Raw genomic sequence first — 16424 nt, forward strand, 5'->3', positions numbered from 1 at the left:
GGTAAAGTGATGTCTTCTTTTTTTTACTTAAGTGTGATCCTCTTTTCTTTTATAACTTACTATGCATTCTTATGTCTTTGTGAAAACAGCATATCATCTACAACCACCTTCCCTATTTTGTCAAAAAGTATGGATGCCCAGCAATTTGGTCTACCCAAGGCATGGAGAAGTCTCACTACATGGCACGTAATGCATTTTTCAGACACACACAACACTATGGAGGGAGTCAAAAGGCAAATAGTCTGAAGGAAGTCTTCCAATGGTTTTACCGAGGCATTCTACAAAGGCTGCATGCTAAAAGAAAAGTTGCTAGCTCCAAAGTCAAGCTTGCTTTTATTCTAGCCCAAAAGTAAAGACGAAGACAAACTTTGGACAATTCAATGGCAGCAGAGAGACATAGACAGTGGAGGGATTCGAAGATATTTAGAAACCATAAATGGACAAGTAAACATGAATAGCAGTTTGTAACTTATTGGTGTTATGTCCACATGTTTTCAAACTCAATCAATAGATTTTTATTCTATGGAACAAGTGACTCTTGGTGTAATGCCTATATGTTTTGAGACTCCATCAAAAGTAAGTCTTTTGTGAAACATGTGATCTATATTAACAAGCATCAATACATCCATATATTAACACACAAAAAATTCAATCAATACTACTTAATTATGCTAGACATACTGTTGATCCTTACCAATAAAATACTGAGTGTCAAACACTTTTAGAAGCTTTTGAGTGTGGGAAGAGTACTGAAGTGTCTAAGGACAAGGAACTGATGAGGATCAAAGACTTTGTACAAATCAGTTCAACTTCAACATAATGTTTGTGCTATATTTGATGACTAAATCCTATTACTCCCAAGGCTTGCGAGTCGGAACTCTCTTTTTGAACTTGATTGGACTCTTTTTCTTCCTTATTGGCTTGATGTCGACTTTCTGTTTATCAATGCTTGCCTCTGTTGCTTGTCTGAGAGGGGTATCCTTGTCTTCAGCTATCTCCACATGTTCTTCTTCTTGGATTGTGTGGCCTGATGCAATCATGGGTGGCTCTCGAAACCTTATGAGCTTGTGTTTTCCATAGCCCTCTAGACATTTGGGCTCCTTAACACCACATGCTAATGCATAAGAAGTGTAAGACAAAAAGTAAGAGGCCCTAGAGGCCTGCTTATTCACATAATCCCCAAATATATCTATGGCGGACAACCTCTCTATTAAAATGATCTTTTCCTTTTGCCATGGAAGATCATGTCCACCTAATACCCTAGACAAACATTTAAAGAAGTAAACAATGGCTTCTCCATTGTTGCTCAACTGCCTATGGTAAATCAAGATCTTAGCACTACCTAGATCATGAATATAATGAGCTAGGCTTGACATTTTGCCAAACCCAGCTGGCCTGCTTCCACTTGATCTCTGGAGGAATGTGTCATCCTCAATTTGTAGCTGCCATGTATCAAAAGATTATAGTGAGACAATGATACATAACTACAAAACATTTAAACACAACATAAAGTATTTGATTTGAAGTAATAATATCATACCCTCTCATTTTCATCAGCAACAAGAAGTTCATCTTTCCAAAGATTTATTCCTCTCCCCTCCAGTCCAGCCTCTTCTTTAAGTTTTTCCTTATGAAGTGATGAGAGATTCATAGCTTCCTGGGTGAGCTGGAAGGCAGCTTCATCTGGCTCTTGGAAACTTTCAGCCTCTTTGAAACAAATAGTAAGGGCCTCTGCAGGATCAAAGGTTGTTTCCAAAGCTAGCAGTGAATGGTCATCCTCTATGCCAACCTCCTTGTCAAGCCTTGAAGCCTGGGCAATAAGGGAAATGGCATAGTCCTCCCTCAAATTGAACATACACTCTATATCATGGAGGAAAACATAATCTTTACCACCAATCAAGACACCTGGAAGCATGGGCACTGCATAGTTGCTGCTCTGAACATCAAAGTCTTCAACTGGCTGTGCTGCCCTAAGAGTCTCAGTCCTTAGCTGAACAAGGTCAAGAGCAGCCACTTGCAGCCCCTCATCCTCGAGGTTGATATCTTCTTCCTGCTCTGCTATATCTGTTGCCATAGGAATATCCTCTTTTACCTCTGCTATAGATATATCTTCTTCTTCAGTCTCCTGCCCTTGCTCTTCTAGAGATTGCTGTTGGAAGACAATGTACATAAGGAATGCCATGTTTTCCTCAAGCACTCTACACTTTCTCGTGTGCAAGTTACAACTGAATTTATATTCCTCAGGCAGGCTGTCAAACCTTCTATTCACATGGTACCTCAGCTTGTCAATGGAGACAATATGATTTAAATGCACAAAAACCTTTTCACCTTCCACAATCCTTCCTGCCTCTGTCAGTTGTTTGAAGGTATCCCAATGGTCTGAAAGGAAATCTCTGTGATGGTCCAAAAGAGAGCTCATAGTGAACTCCCTGTTGAAAATACTGTGGTATATGTGGAAGTTCCTTTGAGCCTTGCACTTGTGAAGAAAGTCAAATAGGAGCAAATCTGGAGATTTGTCCTCTTCTGGTTCCCTTTGTTTTGAAAGGGAAGACTCAGCTTTCTGCTCTAGTCTCTTGCTTTTGCCTGAAGCAAAATTTATATAACATGAATTCTATATGCTCACATATGCAATCAGATAATGTATAGGATATCACCAAACAAAACTCTTCATCAGCACACATGAATCACCTGGTGATTGCTGTGGTCTGAGTATAGCAGCAGAGAAGTCCAACTTCCTCTTGAAAGGAGGGGCCTGAGGATCAACTGTTCCAAAGCAGAAACATTTCTCATCATCAAGAAAGACATCTCCATGGACATAGAAAGCAAAACAATGAGCAAACAGTAAAAACCAAAAGAGACACAAGACTTTGCAACAAAACGCGATGCAGATCCATTTGAAAAATGTAAAGTGTTCTCCTCGCATTTTATTGCAAATTCTGAATTTCTACTGACATCCACTTCCAATCTAATGCTAGGGATATCTCACAATGTTCAGGACAGTAAATGATGCAAGGAGGAATTCCCCAATGCAAAAGAGATTAAAAGAAGGAGAAAAAAGAAAAACTAGAACAAATATCAGAATTTGCAGCAAAACGCGATTTGGAGCATTTGGAAAACATAAACCTGTCTAATCGCATTTTGTTGCAAAATTCTATATCCTACTCATATCCATCTCTAATCAAATCCTAGGGTGATCTGCCAGATTTCTAGGCACTGAGATTTAAGAATTCTACAGATGGAAGAAACATATGTCAGAAAACATTGGAAATGGTATAGATCTCTGACCTTTCTTTTCCTCTTCCATACTGATGGAATAGCCCTGGAGATTGTCCTGCTCTCTTCCAAAACTGAGCTGTAGCACTGGTAACCTGGAGATCTGGTAATGGTAGTAGTCTTCAGACAGGTTGCAGAGTGGATGGAGTGTGTTGGGTAGAAAGTGGTCAAGGTGGGAGAGAAGAGGATGATGGGAGGGTGCTGGCAGGGATGGAATACGGGGAGGGAAAAGTGTTAATGGATCTAATTATGAAATCATGATTGGCACAATTTACAAGGCAAAAAGTGACCCACAAATTTAAAATCCCAAAAGATTTGGTGGGACCCACACGTGTTAAAAAACGACTATATCTCACACGTGTGGTATTAATAACTCCATTACTTGTATTTTGTAATAATCTACTCTCCTAACTCAGTTCTCTTGCATCTCTACCTCTCTACTCCAGACCATCAGCATCCAGACCAGCAGCAGAGATTCATACCCAGCACAGGATACTCATCATCAGCACAGAACACTTGCAGATAGCTTCCAGGTTAGTAAGAAAATCTTTTTCCTCTTCTTCTTGTTTAATAGTATATTAGGGTAAGGAATTGATTGATGTGATGTAGGTTACATATTATGATAAATACTATATGCATTTTTTAGATTTTCTCCACTGCATGTAGAAGTAGGAAGACTTTTTATTTGGCCCTGTTGAATGAGAGTTTGATCACTTCTTGATGTCTATAGGCTCAATCCATGTTGCACCAAGCTGCATACACACTGAAATGACTAAATGCATGCTAAAGTATGTTGTCTCTAGGATTTGCAGCAAAACGCGAGGAGGGTATTTTAGAAATCTCAAAATAGTTCAAATCGCATTTTGTTGCAAATTTTAAAATGCTTCTTCATCCACCCATTTCAAGCCTGCATAGTTCTTCTATAGACACAATACATATTGTTTATAGTTGGAAAGATAGAGAATTCATCATATGAATGCAATAGCATGTTGTTTCAAGTATTTGCAGAAAAACGCGATTTTGAGCTGTTACAAATTTCAAATCTTCATAATCGCCTTTTGTTGCAAATTGTTCAATTTTGCTTCATCCAAGTTGTCATCACCTTCTTTAATCATTCTATGTTCTCCATGTTTCTAATCTTTTACTATTGTTTTATATGGACCTTTTCAGAGTGATGGCAAGAACCAAGGCAACTGCAAGGAGGACTGGCAAGGGGCCAGGGCTTGCAGCAGCAGCAGCTGGGGCTGATGTCAAGGAATCTAGTGTGCCTACAAAAGGAAGAGTTGCACATGGCAGGAAGGGGAAGCCAATGAGCATGCTACAGCAGAAGTCCAAGAGGTTAAAGCATTCTGCTGGTGTGCTAAAGGAGATCAGGAAACAGCAAAAAGCTATAGGCTTTGCAATCCCCAAGGCACCTTTCCAGAGGCTAGTGAGAGAAATTTGTGATAGCTGGCACCTTGGTTTCAGGTGGAACAGGACTGCCATTCTTTCCTTACAGGAAATGGCAGAGGATTACCTGGAGAAGTACTTTGAAGATGCAATGCTTGTAGCAGCCCATGCTCACAGGGTAACTCTGATGGCCAAGGACTTCAACACATTGTCCAGAGTGAGGTGGAGGTATGACAAGCTGGTCCATCCTGTGGAATGGCAGGACATAAAAATGAGAGACATATTATTAATTCCACCTACAAGGAAATTGAAGGCAGACAAGGTGAAGGTTGTTGAAGTGACCCACTCAATGAGCACCAGAGGGAAAGCTGCTTATGAGGAGTCACTGAAGCAGCAAATAGAGGAATCCAAGTCTGCTATAAATGTGGAGACTGTACAGATGGAGCTACAGATACAGAGAAGGTTGCAGGAGCTGGGCCCTAACATAGTTGTCCATATTGAAGATGATTTTTCAGAGAATAATTTTGACTTGACAAGAGCATGCTTGGCAGCATTGGCTCATAAGAATGAGTATTGCTCAGATACTATCATTCTTGCAATGCTCTAGTAAGTGTCTTTTATTTTACATTTGTTTGCAAAACAATCCTTATTGTACCTCCTCCCTTACACCTTACCTTAATTATTGTTTTGTCCAATGTAGCATGATGAGAAGCTGGCTGAACCATGCTGTACAGCATACAGTTTATATTATTGATCCTGCAATTTCCTTCAAGTTGAGAGATCCAAAGGAAACTCCCATGGATATTTCCAATTGGTTCAGACACTGTGATTTTGATCATGTTGATATTTTGCTACTTCCATACCATAACAAGTATGTGTGTGGCTGCTTCTTTTGGGATTTTCCTTCAAGATTGAGTACTCTTGTAGCCTTTGATTTCTTAATGCTTTTTTCCTTATGCAGTGACCACTGGAGCTTTGCTTCTATTGACATCCAGCAGAAGCAATGCTTTTTATTCAACTCTCTTAGAAACACACACAGAGAGGTTAAATTGTAAGTGGTTTGTGTGCTATTTTTAACTTTAAACTTCATTATTTGGATTTAATGCACACTAACTGAATTATATGTATTGCAGTTGTATTAGAAGACTTCTAGATGCATTGGATCAGTGTCCTCCTAATGTCAATCTTTTGGATTCAATAGAGCCAATAGATTTAGAGGTAGAAAGTTGCTCCCTCTACTGATGTCTATTTCATGCTATGCCTTTGAACTTATTGAATAATTTTATTTTGTTCAGACATTAACAGTTTCTAACATATCTTTCCAACTATCCAGACACCACAACAAGATGATTCAAGTAGCTGTGGGCTGGAGAGTGCTGATTAGTGCCAAATATATACTTTCAAGCTATTTTGAGATAGGACAGCCAGAGCTTGTAAGAAAAAATAATTTTCATTTAGCTTCAAAAAATTTGATATTGGTACAAAGTGTTCTAAATCATCATATCTCATTGCAGATGAGAGAAGATAGCTTCAACTCGAGCTATGTGTATAGTTTCAGAGCTGATATAATTTGGAAGTTTTTAAAGTATGCCTTCCCCAAACCTATTGTACCAGCTACTGTCGAGTTAGGTGAGAGCTCTAAAGTCCGAGAAGGTGTCATACACCTTGATGACACAGATGATGCAGATGTGGTGCCACAAGAACAAAGACCTAGTGCTGATGAGGAGAAGCCACAAGAACAAGGACCTGTTGCTGCTGATGTTATTGAGGAAATGATGGAGCAACAGCAAACAGATGCTCCAAGGGTAGTAGAGGAGACAATGGAGCAGCACCAAGAGACTGTACACGACAAGATGGAGCAACAGAAAGTAGATTCTCCAAATAAAGATGATACGGTGAGCTTGGACCATGTAGAGCAGCCTCTAGATCAACCTGTAGATAAATAGAAAATTGTTGTCAAGAATATGTTCTACATATGTAATTAAACACTTCTGTACAGAATTTTACATTTCTGAATATAATACCTTTGTTTATGGAGTCTGTGTTATCTCAATTTTAAAATTTTCAATGTCTTTGCATTTTATTGATCTCTCTCTTCTTTTGAGCACCTGCAAAAAAGCAATATGAAACAATAGGGTAAAGTAAACTAATAGCAGTGCTTAATGAGACTAGGATAAGTCACATGGTATACCTTCTTATTGTTGTAGATAAATAAAAAGTCCTTTGAAATAGAACCTTCTGTCTCAAATAGAATGTCATTGCGCAATTGAGCTAGGGAGCAGCATTGTCTTAATGTGATATTGACTAGCACATCACCATTCTCAACAACATCAATATCAAGAAGTTTATTTTCTGCACCAAAAGAATCTTCATCTTGATCCATAGGGACTAGTTTTGTACCTAGCATTCGACTGCGCTTATAATAAAAAGAAAAAATGAAATTTTGTGATGCAACCATGTACTTCAGTTGCATAGAAGGTTGGACAACCTCACAAAACACTGAACTACATGTCTTCTTATCCCAACCTTTATCCAAAAATTGTGGCATGCATGCCAGACTTGTTGCTTTAACTGTGAACATTGTTTTTGAAACCTTCACTGGAAAGGTATTAAACAAGTCTACAAAAACTGTGAGAGGCATGCACAAAGAAATTTTTATTATCCTTGTGGCAATATTGGGCCTAAGAGCTTTCTGTACTTCTTTGAAAAGCTTGGCTCTATATGCCTCTGTAACACTAAAATGTGGGAGAGGCCAATCCACTGAATTCCATGCTGGAAGGTCTTGTTTTCTTAACACACCATGTGTGTTTGCATTGTCCAGCAACTGATAAAAATGATCAGTAAAAAATATACCGGATTGAGCTAGCTCTGTTGCACATCGACCTTCGTATTGTTGTTCTCCTATCGATCCATGCAAAACATCTATAAATCCCAGAATACAATCGATGTTTTGCCATGTCTCATACGATGAAGGGTATAAATCTGAAATAAAATAACACAAGAATATCAATAAGCAAAGAAAGAAAGCTTTGTCTTAAAAAGCCATGCACCTCATAAAAAACAAAACCACAATAGAAAAATATACAATTAGGCCTGTGTTGCGGAAGATCATTTGGATAGTCTCGCAAGACAAGTTCTTTATGCATGTACACATGCTGAATCAAAACTTCTTTCACCGATATCTTTCCTCTGGTGATTTTAAAATCTCGTACTCTTCCCTTCCATGATGCCAAGAAAATATTTTTTGTCTGGGGTCTCTTTCTTTTACTAGGTTGCATGAGCACCCATGCTCCTTTCGAAACAGTAAACCTTTCCCAAGTTCCTTCCGTTTTGACTGTACTTGAATTCTCTACCGAAGAAATAGAAGAAGCAGGTCGACGGGGTAAGGATGTGTGGTATAATTCTGCCTTCATAGCATTATCATCCACAGAGCGTCTTCCACAAGAACGACCATAGTTTTTATTCACCATGGATACCTTGTGAATCTGTAACCACAGCAAAGTAATGTAAACAAGATAACAAAGTGAAGTTTCAAGTAAGAGAAAGTAGGCAGACAGATAGTTGATAAGAAACATCTTACTCTAAGCCAAACTGGATCAAGGGAGCAGTTTTGGAAAAGAAGAGGTTACTGCACAATGAGGTAGTGGTGTAGAATGGTAGACCTTTCGAAGGAAAGGCAGCACAACAATTCAAAGTTCAAAGGGAGGTGGAAGCGGGAAGGCCCTTGTCAGAGAAAATGTCAGACTAGATTCTATCTTCATGTCCAAAGATCTTGTGAGAATAAAAAACCAATCTCCACATTAATGTAGCACGCTTGTACCTACATAAAATATTGTTTCTTTTATCTATTTTCTTTTATTTTTGTGAATTTCCAACGTTACGTTGGCCCTCTGTTCATTGGTTGAGAGCTTATTTTTCCAAACCGTAAAAGGCCCCAAAATGAGCTCCCTTTTTCCCTAATGACTCGCAGGCATCACGTTAGCCCCTAATCACTTGATACTGCCCCCTTTTGTTTTCTTTTATTTTTGGGTTCAGTACTAAGTGACAAGGGGCCGGGACGCATCACCTAAGCCTCGTATCGCTTGGTACTAACCCCTTGTATATTAAGAGTGCTTGTCCTAATTGACTAAAATGTTTCTTTGGATATGTTGGAAAATGAGTTAGACATTCTCTTGGAATAGGATGATGAGGCGGAAGAGTCTTACGCAGAAAAGATATATATGTTCCTATACAATGCACGTGCCCACCACCATGCTCATGAATTGTCTTTAATGCTCAAAGAAGAATTTCCTTTTGAGAACATCATCAAGACTTCTAGGATTGTTCTCGATGATCGGGAGCAAGATTATGAAGAGATTGTTTTTGGAAATATCGTGACTTATGATTGGTGAACAATATGTTCATCCATTTGATTTTGCAACAGACAAAGTCATAAAAATAAGGATCATCCGTTGTCTTAAAAATATCCCCAAGTGTGGCAGTACAGTAGAGGAGAAGTTCCCAATACACACAAAGAAGTGTCACCTTCTCCAATATAATTATGGATTTCTTTGTTACCTACATCTCCTTCTAAAGACTCTGAGCCCTAGATAGAGAATTTACCAAGCATTCAAGTTCCAATCGAGGATGATGGAGTTGAGGAAGAGGTGGCTATCAATCTAGCAGAGGAGAGAATAGAGGCAAAAAAAGGAGACGTTTCTAGCTAGTACATCCCTTGTCGAAGTCGATGCAGCACCTATGAGTATAATCCCATTGGAAGCTAGTCCACCTAATGAGAATGAAAAGGGCGACTTGTCACTTCCTTATTTTCCCAGCTTTACTATGGTAGACTAATTTTATTAAGTATTATTAACAGACATTCTGCATCATTTTAATATGTGTGAAGACTATTGCTTGGTTGCTTTAGCAAATTATAGTGAAGCAGACATGGGGTGGGTAGAGCAAGGAGTTAACAAACACCTCCTAGTTGATTTTGCAGTCTAGGACTCCAAGTATCTTCCTGGTAGCAAAAGGAGATATTAAAGGACATGTTTAGGACATATGAAACCCAATTGTCTTCTGAGGAGGAGGCTGTAGTAATTATAGACCATCTTGGTTTGATAGATATGGGAAAATATATAGCATCTACTGTACATGAAGACAGTAAGTCTATGATCCCTTTGTGGATGAGATCCATGCTTGAGGGTGATGAAAATTAATAGGTAACAGTACTGATTTGTTTTTAAGCTATTAGTATTTGATTTATGTACATTTTGTCGATTAAACGTATCACATTACTTCCAAGTTTTTGTATATGATGTTGATTTTTTGAAGAGAGTAGGAGGCTTAAGATCATTCAGTGCTAGTAGTTCAAAATCAATTGGGGGTTTAAAGGATGCTGGTCTCATTGAATATATAAGACATTTGAATCATCAAAAAGGTACATAAAATTTATGACACTTTCTTATAATTGATAATAAGCTGACTTGAATCATGATGATTACAATTTTGATGCGCATATCATTATATTTCATAAAAAGTTCTCAAAAAACAATTCAAAATTTCCTTTATTCGCATTGAAAGTACTCTCTAGGTTTTGTGGTGGATATGATGTCTCTTTAAATGCTGAGAAAGTGGTGCTGGTGGAGAAACAATTTGCATTATGGGTGTTTGGTCAAGGGCATGGATGTCAAGCACTAATATGCCCCTACTACCTATCATACTCAACTCATGCTTTTGCAGCATGAATTAATGAACCAAAGACATTGCCTTCTTATGGGAAAAGATATCTAATGAGGGAAAAAAAAGAGCCGGTTTGTTCCTACAGAGGTGCAACTGCCAAGAATAGATCTCCAGACAGACGAAGTTGAATAAGAAGGAAGACCACTGAAGAAGATTAAGCCCACCTCCTCCCAACCCTGAGTCTTGGTGGATGATGCCACAACTCATGGAGCTCTTTTGCAGATGACTGATTCCAGGCACATTTTTGCTTTTCTTTGTTAATCAATTGTATTGCACATGTCAATCATGAGGACTTCAAGGAAGACCACTGAAGAAGATTAAGCCCACCTCCTCCCAACCCTGAGTCTTGGATGATGCCACAACTCATGGAGCTCTTTTGCAGATGACTGATTCCAAGCACATTTTTGCTTTTCTTTGTTAATCAATTGTATTGCACATGTCAATCATGAGGACTTCAATGTTTGTTGTGCTCTATGAAACAATTTCTTGTAATTCCATTGATGTAACTTTAGAAGACTATTGGATCGATTCTTGCCTCCACCATGTCTAGTGTGCTTAAAGTAACCTATTCTTGCCATATGTAATGTGATTTCTCCATGCCTTGATTTGACCATATTGACAATGAACTATGTGTCTTTGCAAAGTACGGTGTATGGTTATACAGTATATGATGAAATCAATGATAGAAAAAAACTAGATGTATGTATAAATTAGACTCGAAGTATTGAGATTCTTTTAAGTCTTCTTCTTTGTGCACCATTTCTACTACTATTACTGAGTACTTGAGTGTCTCCATGTGTTGATGTTGGATTAATTAGAATTTATAGTTTAGGATTAATGTTCTCATTTGCAAAGCTAGTGTTCTCATTTCCAGTTTAGGAATTAGCTCAATCTCAATAAGGATGTTTTTTCAACTAACCCCCTACCTCAAATCTATAAAATCTTCATTTTGACAATGTTTATGTACATACAATTAAATATTCAAGAGAATTGAATCATCGAAGCTACATAATACATAGTCACTGAGCACTAAATTTCATGAGCAACATAATACACATAGACATGGATAAAAGAAGGAAACAATGCACAGATAGAATTATAGAAGAGTAGAGACGACAAAAAAAGAGGACTACGGAGGGATACTAGCGAAATGAATCTTGAAATATATTAATCGTGGTATCAAGGAGCAAAAAAGAGGGTGTTTTGCTACTACAGATGTCTACATGCATTGCTTGTGTCCCTTAGGTTTTGAGGTTCAACCAACTAAATGTTTGGCTTCTTTCAGCCCAATAGTACCTTTGTTCTCATTCTCACATAATGCTTAATCATCTCTAACTCTGGATTCTTTGTTCTCACCCTCTACAAACCCAGCTGTTGCAGTTGTGTTTCTCATGAAGAAGTATACCATCTTTTTTCTCTTTCACATCCCTTGAGGGCAGTAGAACATCAGTCTTTCTCTTCTTCTTCTTCCTGTTTGTTGCTAGTTGGTGCAAGGTCACATCGGTGAAGTTTCTTCAACTACAAGAAAAAGAAAATATAAGTGGCCAGCACACTAGGGACAGTGGTTAGGGTCTTTGAGGGGTCTTTTTAGATGACTCATAAATAATGCTCACCTTGATCATCATAACTCTTCCTTTTTGCCACATGGTTAGTAAAAGCTTGCTCGTTTGGAGAGCTTTCTTCTTGCCTCACGGGTGATAGTTGAACATTTAGCTCACCTTGATCATCACACAACCCTTCCTTTTTGGCATCCTATAATGAGTCATGCAGTTAGTACATGCTTGCCATGTTTCTGTGCCAGTGTGATTGTGTCCACTTGTAGAGCTTCCATCATGCCTCATGGGTGATAGGTCTCCTGCACTCAACTTAGTTCTCAGAGTGGTGCTCTTTGGTTCCTTGTTGATGTCTCCCTCCCCTTCTTCTAAGCCAACAATGATAACACTTATTGAATCAATAGTGTGGTCTCATCATGTGAAAGCATGATGATGGAGATCAAAAAACACTCAGCAGGCATTCTTCCCACACGAGACATTTGCTTTGGGATTTCCTTTGCATCCAAAAAATGAAGCCTATCCTCCACAAACTCACTCAGATCAACATCTTCATGTCTTACTTCTGCCCCTCCTTGCCTACTAAAAAATAGTGCTAAAGTGTAGCCTGCACATTTTGAAATTCATTAGTAGCAGCACATCTTTCAAATGATTAGAAGAATACATACACAAATCACTTTAACACATGGTAATTCATCAATAAATTTCTAGCCATTGGTTTAAACCCAATAATTAGCCTATTTCAAGGTTGGGAGAAAAGCATGTGATTTTTAACAAAGAGCTTTGCAAATCGGTTGATGGTTTGTCCAACTGGTTGAAAACCAGTTTCTAAGTTGGGGCATCTCTATGGGTTTTTTACCATAGGTTTTCAATTGGTTGATAACGATGTAATAGGTTGTAAGGGTTTCCAACCCATTGGTTAAAACTAGTTTATAAGTTGAAAACCAGTTATATAAACACTGGTTGTTAACTTAAAAACTAATTTAAACCCAATTTATAAACTGGGCCACTATAATGGATTTTAACCCTTGTTTTCCAACCCCTTTGAAACTAGTTTATGGGTTGGAAGGGTTTATAACCACTCGTTTTGATAACCATTTTGTAAATTGAGAGCATGATAAATGGCAACTGGCTTCCAACTTGTTGACAACCAGTTTACAGATTGAGAGTATGACAAATGGCAATTAGTTGAAGACAAGTTTACAAAGAGAAGGGGCACTTGAAAGGGTTTTGGACTATTGGTTTCAGTCCACCACCACTGACAACCAGTTTACATATTTGGAGCATAACACATTAGGCAAAATTTGGACTAAAAAAGGGGCCCTCTAAGAACTGCCATGTTAGCTTTTTCTTAAAAAATGGGATGATGGTTAATTTTTTTACAAATCAAACGAAAACTTGTCGGAGAGGTTGTGGATTGAGAATCTACTCTTTGATATCTTTCCAATATATAGCATGATAAAAAATTTTGCATATTCAAGAAGTTCCCAAATTGGTGATGATGTGGCATGTAACATGCCACATCATCACCAATTTGGGAACTTCTTGAATATGCAAAATTGTAACATACCATGTCATCACCAATTAGGAAACTTTTTGAATATGCAAAATTCCCCATCATGCTATATATCATTGGAAAGAACTTAAAGAGTAGATTCTCAATCCACAATCTTTGCGACAAGTTTTGGTCTGATTTGCAAAAAATTAGCATCATCTCGTTTTTAAAGAAAAAGATGACATGGAAGTTCTTAGAGGGCCCCTTTTTGAGTCCAAATTTTACCTAATGAATGGTTTTCAATCACTAGATTGACACCCATTGTAATAGCTTTAGAGCACTGCGAATGGGTTTCAACCGGTTTCCAATGGGTTGGCATATAGCACGTGCTTAAATGTAGTATTAAAAAATCCAAGCAGTACTATCAAATAAAACCAATTAAAGAGTATAGGTTTCTACCTTTCTTTTCAAGCATGGCATGACCAAGTGGTTTCCTTACCACCATTTTTTTTACTTCTTTGGGTATGGCGTTGTACAACCAACTGCAATGCACTTGCCTTTGACACATACATAACAGTAGCAAAATACATGGTATGCAGTTAATATAAATAGACCAACAACAGACTGGTCCGCTTCAAATCCAAGGCCACACCCTGGGAAAATTTTCATCATAATCAGCATACTGTCCTCATATAGAAGAATCTTTAGCGGTTGTGGAATAATCATTGTGGTAGAGTTCCCTAACTTCACACCCATCAAGAAACCTCTACTAGCAGATGCTTTCTCCACAGCCTCATTCTTGTGGTCTAAATCGGCCTACAAACATAGACAAAGAGGCAATGAACATGGCATGGAGTTTCTGTCAGATTTGCATGAGTGAAAGCACAAAGTACACAATGGAAGAGAGATAAGAGTGAGGAGAGACATAGACGAACAATAATTGAATTGATTAGCAATGAGTATGTGAAGTTACAATGGTGGACATGGGTCACTTATATACACACAAATGGGAATTTCCCGACTCCACAAAGTTTGGAGGATAAAAAAATAAAATGTAAAAAAGACAAAATAAATATTCCCATATGAGATGCAGTATTTCTAACACCCCCTCTATAGCTCATAGTGGGCATAGACAAGAAGGCCAAGTCGATGTAGATGCAACCATGGACACCTCAATATCGGGGCCAATACCGAATACACCTCGAAAAATGCACCAAACAACTTGTCTTCAACAAAATGCCATCTTGAGCTTTAGCTGCCACATAGAACAATGAATTGTAGACACTTCCACGTCCATGATTCCCCATTCATTGAACAATGAACACATCATGTCCAAAAACCTCCAAACAATGAACTAAGAACACATCCTATCCATAATCCTTCTAATCAATGAACTTGAAACACATCCTGTCCATAGTCTGCTAACAATGAATTGCGAACAAATCACGTCCATAGTGTTGTCAAGCTTGTTCCTTGCCAGATGCATGTTCCTTGAACTCCAACACATGAGTCCAATGCATCTAATGGGAGCTTTAGTTATCCCCCTCTCCTGTCACGTGCCTCTCTCTAGCTAAAGCATGTGAGGGGATTTCCTCTTATGGTTATGCGCTAGGATCAACTCCTCCCGATCTCCCTCTGCTCCACTAGCCTGATGGAGATTAAGGGTGTCACTACTACCCAAATAATATGGGAACCCTGGTCCATATGGCTTGTCGTATGTCCATAGCATCGAGCTCTTCCATGCTTTCCGAGATGACCAATTGAAAACTAGGAAAACTATCCTCTGGAAACTGCTTGAGCATGACGATCATGGTCCTTAAATCCAAATCGCAAACATTTGGATTGTGCAATCCTGTCCATTGGTATGAACAAGCCCAACACTTGTTTACCCATTTTGAGAAACACACAAAGTTCTAATGATGCCTAAAAAAACAAGTCTTAAAGCCTATGTCAACGATGGCTTGCCCCATTGTGACCGGCTCTTACATCTCGAGCACCCGCTCACGTCTCAAGTTGTGCTCGCATGGGAATGGGATCTCTCCGAAGGGAGACTTTTGACCTTCATGCTTATGAGAAAAAACAAAGCTCTTGGAATGTAAGTTGCATGCCAACAAGATCGTGAGCATCGAGAAGGAACGCACCGCTCTGCCGTCTCTTTTCTGTCATGAGAATTGCACATGATGGTGCCGCCCATCAGCAATAGTTCCAGTGCAATTAAGTTTTGGGGCAACGATTGTACTGCATACTGGTGCTACTTCTGGGTAGCCCCTGCCCCCTTGTTTGCTTGTCGGCAGTGCTTGGCTCTCCTTCAAGCACGCGCTGCTGTAGGAAGAACGCAAGCCAGTCAAGCTCACTTGCCTGCCCACTTTGCTCCTCCTTTCTCGGCATTGTGCCCACGCCACCTTCTTTTGCCTGATTTGCTAGGTTGTAGCCTCCTTTTGCTTTGTACTTAGCTCTTACGATCTTGCTCTTACTGCTGTACTGCCTGCTACAAACCTTTTGGTGGCTACCGACTCTCAGCTCTGCCGCCTACAAGGCCCCCACAATGGCTGCAAAGCTTTGTGCTGCGTTGCCTTGATGTTCTAGCCCGCCAATACAGCCTGCAAGTAGAAACGCAAGCTTGATCTCCCGGTTTTGTCTTGGGGTCGCGTCACGCAGGCCGCCTCGCCACCTTGTATGGATGTAACCTTCTCCAACTCTTGCTCTCAACTTCTCCTACGTGTGCTCGAGGATCAATGACCCAAAAGCTCTGATACCATGTCAGATTTGCATGAGCGGAATCACAAAGTACACGACGGAAGAGAGACAAGAGTGAGGGATCGAGATAGACGAACAATGCTTGACTTGATTAGCAATGAGTAGGTGAAGTTACAATGGGGGACATGGGTCACTTATATACACACAAATGGGAATTGCCCGACTCCACAAAGTTTGGACGATAAACAAATAAAATGTCAGAAAGACAATAAATATTCCCATATGAGATGCAATATTTC

At 39.1% G+C, this 16424-nt stretch overlaps 1 protein-coding gene across 1 annotated transcript; it reads left to right on the forward strand.

Moving 5' to 3' along the window:
- Positions 1-5444: 5444 nt before the first annotated feature.
- On the forward strand, positions 5445-6092 carry LOC147626446 (uncharacterized). The gene is made up of 4 exons (XM_086816926.1): positions 5445-5533; positions 5624-5713; positions 5796-5880; positions 5996-6092. The coding sequence occupies exons 1-4, from the start codon at positions 5460-5462 to the stop codon at positions 6044-6046; spliced, it is 300 nt and encodes a 99-aa protein (XP_086673052.1). The 5' UTR covers positions 5445-5459; the 3' UTR covers positions 6047-6092.
- The last annotated feature ends 10332 nt before the right edge of the window (positions 6093-16424 follow it).

The sequence above is a fragment of the Cibotium barometz genome, chromosome 22 (assembly GCF_041138505.1).
Source record: "Cibotium barometz isolate CiBa-2024 chromosome 22, ASM4113850v1, whole genome shotgun sequence".
In the NCBI taxonomy this organism is placed as follows: Eukaryota; Viridiplantae; Streptophyta; class Polypodiopsida; order Cyatheales; family Cibotiaceae; genus Cibotium; species Cibotium barometz.

Excerpts from the sequence above, each read along its gene's own strand:
- LOC147626446 (XM_086816926.1), top strand. The coding sequence starts at position 5,460 with ATGGATATTTCCAATTGGTTCAGACACTGTGATTTTGATCATGTTGAT. Across the intron at positions 5,534-5,623 it reads CTACTTCCATACCATAACAA|TGACCACTGGAGCTTTGCTT; the intron begins GTATGTGTGTGG and ends TTCCTTATGCAG. Across the intron at positions 5,881-5,995 it reads TAGAGCCAATAGATTTAGAG|ACACCACAACAAGATGATTC; the intron begins GTAGAAAGTTGC and ends CCAACTATCCAG.